Raw genomic sequence first — 10864 nt, 5'->3', positions numbered from 1 at the left:
GGCTCACAGGTGGTCGTGTCACTGAGGGCATTAACTGCTGCCCCTGGACTCAGACTTACAGTAACAGACCGATGGTATGATGTTCTCAACCCGACGCAACGACGCGGCGACTCTGCTGTAAACTGTGGTTTTGGAAACTTCATGGTCAGGATTTTGATCAGGCTCGTGATTGTTTGTAGAAAAATATATTAGGTATCAGAGCTGGACGGACTTTAACTGACTGTGTTTCTGTCCAATGCTCTGAGTGTTCTTTGATTGTTGTGTTTTTTGGCTGTTTTGGCTTTTTTTTTCTCACAGTAAGAGTTAATGATTTGGCTAACATTTGGCCATTAAGTTGTTTTAGCTCTTTTTCTGTTTGGATGACCTTTAGTTATTCTTGGGTTTACGTGACATTGACTTTTGGAATTTTTTTTTTACTACTTTCTTTTATTTCTCTGGAAAAAATTAATAATTTAGCTACATGCATTTTATGATTGATTTCTTAGTAGTAGTAGTAGTATAGCATATATACTATACTATATATATGTTTATATATATATATATGTTTATATATATACATATATAACAGTAGCAAAATGATTAATTTAGATTCTTTAAATTGATTTGACCTGATTTTACATTAACTCTTAACAACTGCGACTAATGGCATATAGTTAATATGTATTGTTTAACTAGTCCATAATATTATGTTAGGGGAAGGTTAAGGACTATTACCCATGAGCCTTTGCTGTTGTCTGACCTCTGATCACCAAACCAGCCGTGCTCAGAGTTGTTGCTGTGACTGCGACAAACACTGAAGTTTGATATCTTCATCCTCGTGTCCAAACACGTGGGTCTGGGACCCTGTGGTGTAAATCACCAAACTTCACCAAAGACGTGTCTCCGTCCGACTCACAGGAGAACATGGCCGTAAGTTTTCAAACAAACGGCCTAAAAATCCAAACAACCCTTGGCAGACTCTGTTGTCAGTTGTGTAGCCTTGACCAAATACTCAGCTGTTTTCCAGCCGCTTACAAAACCAAGAGCCAGGCTGTCGGAATGGGATTTAGTAGCCACATGTCACAGAGAGTCTTCTTGGCAGAGTGAGGACATATTTTGTGATCGCACTCATATTTTATGTAAAAATTCCACCTGTTCGAGAGGACACATTTTTTCCATTTTCTACACTTGAAGTTGTCAGAATTGAAAACTTATTTTCCTTTTCTCTCTCTCTTTTTTTTTGTGCCTTTTTGTGTCTGTTGTGAAGTGTAACCTACTTTTTCATCCGGATTTTTGTTCTTTTTACATAAACGGCATAAAAAATATTTCCGTTACTCATTTTAATTGGTGTGCAGCAGGTTAGGGTGATAAAGGATAGAGCTGTAGAAGTCAGTCATGAGGAGGTGGTGAAAGGAGAATGAGTGTACTGCGTGATATCGCCCACCCCCCATGGTTTTCAGTGGTACTGCTCCACACGGAATGAACTGATGAAATGGTCCGTGTACAACAGAGTTTCCTGATCCGGACCGTGTTTCTTAGTCATGTCAAGACAAGTAACTGTAATCTTTTTGGAGTTTTTTTTTGTTGTTTGTTGTTTTGTTGTTTTTTTCCACCCGTTTGCTTGGGTCCAGTGTTGGAACACGGTTGGTGGAAGGAGAATGAGTGTACTGCGTGATATTGCCCACCCCCCATGGTTTTCAGCGGTACTGCTCCACACGCAATGAACTGATGAAATGGTCCGTGTACAACAGAGTTTCCTGATCCGGACCGTGTTTCTTAGTCATGTCAAGACAAGTAACTGTAATCTTTTTGGAGTTTTTTTTTGTTGTTTGTTGTTTTGTTGTTTTTTTCCACCCGTTTGCTTGGGTCCAGTGTTGGAACACGGTTCCACCTGGTACCGGTTACTCTGGGGCTTTGAGGTGGGTTTAAAGTTTAATGCAGTTCATTTGGAGGAAAACAGATGCAGAAATGGGAAACAGTTGCTCCCAGACAAACACGTCCTGGTCAGTCACTGTTAGAAGCAGAACGTGTTATCACTTAAACGTGTCACGAGCGCTCTGTGAAGATGTTGCTGCGTCAAATCACAGAGAAACCTGGTTGATGGTACAGTGAAAATAAACAGAAATGAAGAACATGTAGTATATATATTTGTTTTTGTTTGTTTTAGAGCGAATACTGTACATAAGAAATACAAATATATCTCATGTCCTGCAGAGGGCGTTTGAATGCACCGGTCCAGTATAATATTATCGCGTTATCCCAGTTGTTCCTGACCATGTGATCGCAGCCGTCAGTCACGATGCACCAGCTCAGATATTTTAATATGGTATATTTTATTTCAACTTCAGGTCTAAACATTTTTACAGCAAATCTGAATATAATTTAAAATTTTAAAGTGTAGCGTTTGTCCTTCAGCTTCTTTTTTAGAGTTGCTTCTGTTTTACTGTACAGCGTAGGTGTGACCTGGTGGAGCTGTGTGTGTGTGTGTGTGTGTTGGGCAGGTCCATTTCCTCACCAACCAGACAGACATAACAGTTTTTTCCACCAAGTTTGAGGAAAAAAGAACATCAGGTGAAAAAACAGGGGCAGACGGAGCAGGAAGGAGGTGAAGCAGGAGAAACTCAGTGGCTGGAGGAATATTCCAGGAGGGACATGGACTCCCATGTTTTGTGCTGATAGTCAAACATTTGAATCCCCCTCATTTTCAGGCCACAGAATTCTCCCCCAACACAACCCACTGCCTCCCCAAAAATAAGACCAAAGAGGAATTCTGTTTTCCCACAGATATTCCGCAGATGATGATTCATGACACAGTGGGATGTTTTATGTGTTGTTTTTTTGTGTTACCACTGCCACTAATATGCCTCCAACATTTTTACTGTTTCAGCCAGTGCTGCTGTCTTTACTCTGAAGCTGTGATTTCTACATCCTCCAACTATTGTTTTTACTTGTCAATCATTTCTTTTATTGGCAAAAAATGCAATTGTTACAGGGGAAATATATACCATAAATGAAAACATCTAAAATATATCATAAATATATAAAAATATATATAATAAATACGTTGGAATATATAATAAATACATGTTTGCCCTGAGTAGACATGCTTAAAACAATGCCAAAAGGTAAAAAAAAACTTTATCTCAGGAAATAGTAACTTATAACTAAAATGTAAATAACCTTTTAAAAAAGGATCAACAAAAGCTAAAAGTTGCTAAAAGTTCTCAAAACTAAAACAAACAAACATAAAAAAAATCAATAAATAGTTTAAAAAAAGTAAAGCAACACAAAAATATAGCTAAGGGTTAGCAAAGAAAAAGCTAAAACTAAAAAACAAGGTCCTGTTCTGTGTCCAGCTGGTAGCAGTTAGCTAACTGTTTGTGCTGCTCTTAGCTTCACGTTGGTCATTCATTCCTGAGGGAAATATATGATTCATCTTGTTTACCATGCAGTGGTTAATGTTCTCCACCTGCTGCGTGTTGTGGAGAAGATGAACCGAGTTCATATAAAGTGAAAAACATCCGAGACGTTTCCAGCTGCTGCACAAAACAAGGTCGTGGGGTTCGATGTCTCAAAGTTTAAATCACTGGAAGGAAAATGTATTTACAGAAACACAGTGAGGCTCCGTAGCCCACTATAGATAAATATTGACTGTAAGAATTGCATTAATAGAAAACACAAAAATAGCCAATATTTCATTGAGAATAATACAAATTTGAACCAAAATTTAAAAAAAACCCTAGGCAAAAATGCTTAAAGTTGACCAGATGCTGACACATGATTCAAATTTCATCAAATTATAGCTGACTGTTAGTTTAATAACCATTTGATAACCTCTAGTAACCATTAGTTAATGTTTACTGAATCCTGCTGATTTTTTTTTCTTCATTTGTTTTTATTCTTTGGTACATTTTATTCTAATTAAATAACCATTGATTTGTTGCTTCTTCTTCTTCTATTGTGAAACTCTTGATCTAATTTCTTCTCTTCAGGTAATTTAATCAAGGTTTTTCACTTGTTGACCCTTTTTTTTGTCACCGCTCCCTGTTTGCTTCCACCTCCTCTCTCTCTCCCTCTCTCCTCCATCATTATGTCACCCTTGGCCGCCCGTCAGCGACCTGTCCATACAAACCTGAGCTCAGCTCGTCCAACACTGACTCACACAAACACTGGGTCGTTGTGTCACTCCGCTGGAGCTGCATCCTACTCATGTTGTTTTTAGAAGTTCATCCTGTGGTTCATCTCCTTTTTTTTTCTGTCTGCACAGCCAGACGTCGACTACGTGTTGAGCTGATTATGTGGTCGTCCGCAGCAGACATATTTGGTTTTATGAATGTAGCACTTTTGGCTCCAGTGAAGCAAATAAATGCTGTCGAGAAATAAAACTGTGTTTCTGAACAACTGGAAACGACTGGAGACAAGTGAATTGACCGTGACAGCTCCGGTTCTTGTCCAAAAAAACAGAGGAAAACAAGTTGTCTGTGTTGCATCTGACAGTTGTTCAAATTTTCAAAAGTTGTGGCTGTTTTTTGGCCCATTTTTATCTTGTTGTTAAGTCATTTCTCTGCTCTTTTTTTCTCCAGCTCTTCTCCTCAGCAGCTTGACGTTGACTATTGTTGTTCTTTCTCTGTCATGTCCGGTTGTGTTGGATCTTTTGTAATTAATTACTGTCCAACTCTATTTTTTTTAAATGTTTTTTTTTTTAGCAAAATATTTTCCCCTATTTTGAGGATGTTTTTGACCAAATACAATACCAATTTTTTTTGCCAAGCTTTTTGGCTTATATTAATATATTATTTATATATTATTTAACATTAATAAACCAAACCCCCCCCAATTTATAACTAACATTCAGACCTCGTCTTTTTCCCACGTGTCTTCTGTGTTCTGGTTGATGTTTGTTCAGGTGCCGCTTGTCTTTGTGTGTGTTTTTTCCCGGCTACAACTGTTGCTGTTCTTCTTCTTCTTCTTCTTCTTCCTCACTGAAAGGACAGTGTCAGATTTGGAGCAGTCCACCATTTTTCAGCTGGTGACATAACGTCAGTAAACAGCAGCTTGGAGTTCTGTTCCCCCTGAACACAGATTCCTTCAGAACACATCTGTCTGCAGCCGCTCAACATATTTTCCACATGTGAGCCGTGGCTGCACCGATCAGACCAGCGCAGAGTAGAAGTGAGTCTTCAGTCTGTCCTCAGACCTGACAGCTCAGTCACACAGCGTTAGACTGAGGGTCAGCGCCTCAGACACTGATTAACATCAGCGTCTAAATGCTATTTCTTCACATCAAACTACACGCTCACAGCGCCCTCAGGGGTGGAGCCGGGGCAACAACTTTGTTTTTTTTTTTTTACGCCTAATGACGCATCTTATAACGGTCATTAAAATCCCTCTGTTTATCATGTTCTGTTGTGTTGACACGAGGCGTTGTCTGTGTATGACGACAAACCTCTTTGGACACACATTAAACACCAACTCCCACCAGAAGCGTCGCACAAGACCGTCCATCGCTCTCACGCTGTGAACATCCCGGCTCAGAGAAAACACTTGACAGGAACAGAAAACATGACTTTTCTTCACCCTCGAACATAAACACACAATGAACGTGAGGTCAGGAGTAAGAGGATGTGTAAAAAAACGAAATATGTGAGACGTGTGTTTGTTTTGTTTTTAATGAAAAATTGTTCTTAAATACAGTATTTCCTTCTAAATTCCTGCTCTCTGCTCTTCTTCCCTTGTGTTTTCACAGATAACTATGGTGGATACGAAAACCAGCTTTTCAAAGGTAAAGATAAAGAACAGTCTACTGACCACTGATGACCTGCAGTCCATACAGGTCGTCTTTCCAAACCAACAGTATTTCATGTGTCCAGACCAAATATCCAAACTTTGACAGTCATCGCTGTTGCATTTGTTCACTCAGGAGGACTGTTTGGTTAGCTGGCAACCAGCAAGATAAAAAAATGGTGTTTGATTCAGTAGCTGCTGATTAAATGGACGATGAAGGGAGGTTAGCAGCACGTATTATTTTAGTTAATCTCCCAAAGAAAACTCCCAAAGTGTTTAATAAAGTTCCATCCATCCATCTATTAGTTTTTTTATATCTTAAATACTTAGTAATTTATTTCTACTATTGAATCTGAATCTTATGTTCCTTTAAACACATTTGGAATAACCAACCTGTGTCTGTTTCTGTCTTTTTTTTATTTCTCAGAGGAGGATTTCACTGGAGAGGAAGAGGAAATGCCTTCATTTAGAGGTGAAGGACACGAACACTTACACCGAGGAATAATTAGAAGTTGACTTGTATGTAATGTGTACAGATATATCTATGGTTTGTGCAGAACTTCTCTGAGGGATCGGCCGAGTTCGTGTGATCTTTGTTCTTTTCTTTTGTTTACTGCGTTGTCTGCCATCGGGTTCAAAAATGGTCAACGAAGAGACACAAACTTTTACAGGAACTATGTTTGTTTGTTTGCGTGGGTCGGAAATGCAGCAAGTTTGTTTAATTCAAACCAGGAGGGCAATTTCACCATGACTGTTTGTTTCAGAGCTGCACGACATTTTCACAGCTCCGCTCGACTCTTCTCCCCTTGGATTTGTTTGCAGTGACTCTGCCAGGATTCATGATTTAATTCTGAGATGTTATTGTTAACAGTGAGGAGAGTTGTGAAAACACATGACACAAAACATGGAAATACGTTTTTATTTTCTGTTGTTTTCTGAGGTTAATTATCCGTACGCGTGCGGCGCTGTAGATTAAACAAACTACAAATTAAATATGTACAACAGTGACCAGAGAGGGCGCTAAAACTACAAAAAGCACAGAATTTAAATACTTCCTACACTTTTATTTCTCAAGTTTCTCAGACAAAACTGAACAGTAACGTGTACTTCCTCTTTTCCAGTTTTCGTGAACTAATCCACTCATTTATGACTGCTGTGTTTCCAGCTCGCAGCAGAGGAGGTTGTGTGCGGTGTCAGCAGAGCCATTCGCTGCAGCTGGCTGTGAAAGTCCTCTATGGATTTGTGGCGTTCCTCATCATTACGGTGGCAGTACTCGCATCACTGGGTGAGTTCACTGGGATGGAATGATAATCACCTCCGTCATCCCGCCAGAAAAGTTGCGTTGAGTGTGAATGTGTCAGAGTTGACAGACTGCAGATTTGATCATCCATTTTCTACATTTCTACATTCACACCTAGTCCAGGGCGTCCCATCACTTCATTCTTAGTCACTGTTAGTTTTATATGGTTCAATAGTGTAGTGGTGGTTACCATGGAGAGTCCTGGGTTCAATTCCTGAAGGAACCCCATATTCTTCATGACCCCCCCCCACCCCCCGTTGTAAGTCGCTTTGGATAAAGGCGTCTGCGAAACGCATTAAAATGTAAATGTTTTGAACATTTGCTGCATCATCGCCGACATCATCTGCTGATGCAGCAAAAACCAGGTGGAAGTGTTTATTTTCTGTGGACCTGTATCCAACCCCCCCACCCCACCCACCACCCCCTCTGTCAGGGACCAGGGTGTTAGAGAAAATATGTGTGAACACACTTTTAACTGTGTAAAATCTCACACCCGCTAAACTGTTATTGTTCTCATGGGAAATATGTCACGGACCCCGGGACCAGAGCAGCTGGATAAACCAGGATTTATCAGCGTTCTCTGCCACATGTGAAAACCTCGTGGAGGGGATTTTTTTCTTTTTCTTTTCTTTTTTTAGTGGAGGCTCAAAATGTAATTTCCTGTTTTTAGTCTTTTAAATTCTTCCCTCTTCCTGTTGACACCAGGGAGACCTGAGGTTGAATCACTTCTGCAGTTTGACATCATTTCGGAAGTCGTTATCTGCATAACAGTGGGTGTGAAGTAGAGTGCCTTTAGTGATAGGTCAGCGGTTTGAGTCCAGTTTTTGCTAGTCTAGTTTTAGCCAGGCATTAATTAAACCGACAGTTTCTTCTTCTGTTTTTGCAGTGTTCAGGAAGGTGGAGAGAATGTCGGCAGAAGAGTCCGTCTACCACACCAAGATCTCCACCGTGCAGCAGGGAATAGATGGTGAAACTCAGATTCACGTGTTAAATGGCGTGACGTATTCACTAAAGCCACGTCTCACCTTCACCCGTTTGTCCCGTCTTCCCCTCTGTCCTCTCATTCTGTTCTTCTCAGACCTGAGCTCCACCACCAACTGCTCCAGCTGCCTCGACGTGACTCTGTACAGTGAGGAGATCAGACGGCTGAAGAGAGAGTTCGAAGACCTCCAGAGGATGATACTGGGACAGGAGCAGGTCCGCTGCATCAGGTCGTCCTCCTGTTTGGTCCTTCGTTCAACTCATTCTCTAACTGAGTCTGGTCCCTGTTCAGGTTCTGGACCAGGCCACTCAGGACCAGGCCACTCTGAGGGCCACCAACACCAGGGTGATGCGTGAAGTTCAAAACCACCTAACCTCCATCAGATTTCTAAACCAGTCCCTGGAAAGGTACCTGGATCGTGTGGAGGCCTGGAAGGACGTGGTCACTGAGACGGAGGAGAAGATGAAGACCCTGACAGAGGACCAGTACGACATCAAGGCAACGGCACATCAAATCAACACCACAGTGGCTCTGAGGTGAGAAAAACAAAAGACGAAAGCACGCTCCAGTGGAACACGAAGCTGGTGGACATTTAGTGAACTCTGAACCTGGTGTGTTCCTCTAGCACGCTGTGGATCGACGCCCTCCAGAGAAAGGCCGACGAAGAGACCCTGGTTCTTCACAGGTTGACCAACGACTGGCAGAACTACAGCCGGGTTCTGAGTGCGTTAAAATCCAACTCCAGCAACATTATGCAGACCGTGCATTCCCTCCAAAACAACGTCATAAACGACCACCAGAGGATCGCCATGTCCTTGGAGGTGTACTACGATCTGACTCAGCAGGTGTGTGTGCAGATGATCCTCCCCTGCATTCACTGCTGAAGGTCCGGTTCTTGGTCTGAGCCGATACTGTTGTAGATTTCCACCTGGTCTCTTTCTGATTTTCAAAAGAAAAGTTTGAAATGTAATGAAGGAAAAACAATCCTCCTAACTGTACACAGTACCTGATGTACTGACTGAGTACATCATGTTCTGTTCATAGTTTTTATGTACTTCATTTTTACTGCGCTTGTGTGTTTTCTGCAGGTGATGAATCTGCAGATGCAACTCGACAACGTGACATCCTACATGGATGAACATGAGGAGAACATGCACGACCTGCACTACCATTCCAGGTAACGAACCTAAGTTTGCATGTTTGTACTTACAGATAATAAAAAAAAAATCTATAGTCTTAATCTGGACATTTACCAAAAGCAATAAAATCATTGGTTGTCCATATGGAGACCAGATGCTTCTTCTTCTGTAGGATGTGAGTCTTGACGTAGGAATGAACATCCTGCTGATAAACGTGTCACACACAGTCACGCTGTGATAAATCTCAAACATCTTCCCAAGGTACTACGAGAACCGCACAGGTGAACGCTTCTCCGCTTTGGACGGTCGTCTGAACTCCATCAACATGGAGATCGACACCGTCTCCTCCAGCATCAATGCCACGGTCAGCCATGTTCAGAGCATGTACAAGTACATCAACATAGAGAGCTCGTCCTGCCAGAGTCGCCTGGGCCGACACACCGAGGACCTGCAGGTTTGGAACACCGACAGTTTTGGTTGACTTGACCTTTAACCCTGATTTGTTCTTTTTCTAAAATCTACATCAGTCATTTAATGTCTTGTACTCAAGTTTTACATTTTCACTCACTGAAGAAGTATTTCTGCTCAGACTGGGCACTAACTTTAAGTCAGTGTTCTTGGTAAATATTTGGCGTACATTTGAATATAAAAATTTGTGCCTGACATTCAACCCATTTGCTGGTAAAAAAAAAGATGTAGTAATCTTAAGTTCTTAAGTCGTAAAATTGAATTTTATTGCCTTCTGACATGATGAAATCCAGCCTCTCTTACGAACACATTGGACCCATTAGACCCACCCTGTAAAAGAAGGGGTTCAATTACCTCCGCACGCTGACTGGTACTCCCCTTATTTACCCCCGTGTACCTTGTGATCCCACCAAACGCTCTTCAGATTCTGAACAACACAGTGTTGTTACTGCTCCACCTGGCCGACACGCTCAGGCAGCAGAACATGTTGTTGAACGTCCGACTGGACGTGGACGTCAGGAACCTGTCCGTGGTGATGGAGGAGATGAAGCTGGTGGACGTTCATCACACACAGCTCATTAAAAACTTTACTATTCTAAAAGGTATGAGACGTCGTCATCGGAGGTAAACACCGGATCGTGTCTCTGCCTGTGTTTTAAATATCATCACGTGTCGCCCACAGGGGCTCCGGGACCACCGGGACCCAAAGGAAACCGTGGTGAATCTGGTTCAAAAGGTCCTGTTGGAATCACTGGCAGCAAAGGAGACAGCGGACCCAGTGGGGGCCGCGGAGCCGCCGGAGAGAAGGGGGCTCAGGGGCCAAATGGTGCCCGGGGTGAACAGGGTCCCAGTGGCAGCAGAGGACCAGTAGGAGCCAAAGGGGCCAAAGGTTCTCTGGGAATACCTGGACCACGAGGAGAAAAGGGCCAGAAAGGTGACATGGGTCCTTCTGGAAAGGATGGGCCTCCAGGACCTTCAGGGCCTCTGGGCATCCAGGGTCAGTCAGGGCTCCCGGGTGTCACTGGGCCAACAGGACCAAGGGGGAAACCAGGGCCGGTTGGGCCACCGGGACCTCCAGGAACTCCTGGACCTCCAGGGCACCCTTACCCACATAATCCCAGCCTCAACAGTCCGGAGCGGACGGATGATCCTGCAGCTGGGTCTAAAAGGCATTAATGAAGTTCAACCACAAACGACAAGAAACCAACGGAA

The 10864-nt window shown here is 42.4% G+C and overlaps 1 protein-coding gene across 4 annotated transcripts in view; it reads left to right on the top strand.

Annotated features, from left to right (window-relative positions):
- Positions 1-10864, top strand: part of scara3 (scavenger receptor class A, member 3) — a 17997-nt gene extending 7133 nt beyond the window's left edge. Inside the window, exons 1-12 of one of the 4 annotated variants that reach the window (XM_025056975.1) lie at positions 703-909; positions 5726-5761; positions 6191-6235; positions 6929-7048; positions 7950-8030; positions 8142-8260; positions 8337-8581; positions 8671-8890; positions 9134-9222; positions 9446-9638; positions 10077-10254; positions 10335-10864. In XM_025056975.1, coding sequence (XP_024912743.1) covers positions 6220-6235; positions 6929-7048; positions 7950-8030; positions 8142-8260; positions 8337-8581; positions 8671-8890; positions 9134-9222; positions 9446-9638; positions 10077-10254; positions 10335-10828 — 1755 coding nt within the window. In that variant the 5' untranslated portion in view covers positions 703-909; positions 5726-5761; positions 6191-6219 and the 3' untranslated portion in view covers positions 10829-10864. Of the gene's footprint in view, positions 1-702; positions 910-5026; positions 5623-5725; positions 5762-6190; positions 6236-6928; positions 7049-7758; positions 7834-7949; positions 8031-8141; positions 8261-8336; positions 8582-8670; positions 8891-9133; positions 9223-9445; positions 9639-10076; positions 10255-10334 lie in introns of those variants that run through there. The other 3 variants (XM_025056976.1, XM_008313433.3, XM_025056977.1) reach the window with 3 other exon arrangements.

The sequence above is a fragment of the Cynoglossus semilaevis genome, chromosome 7 (assembly GCF_000523025.1).
Source record: "Cynoglossus semilaevis isolate Cse_v1.0 chromosome 7, Cse_v1.0, whole genome shotgun sequence".
NCBI classification, from domain to species: domain Eukaryota; kingdom Metazoa; phylum Chordata; class Actinopteri; order Pleuronectiformes; family Cynoglossidae; genus Cynoglossus; species Cynoglossus semilaevis.
This window is presented reverse-complemented; position numbering and strand designations above follow the sequence as displayed.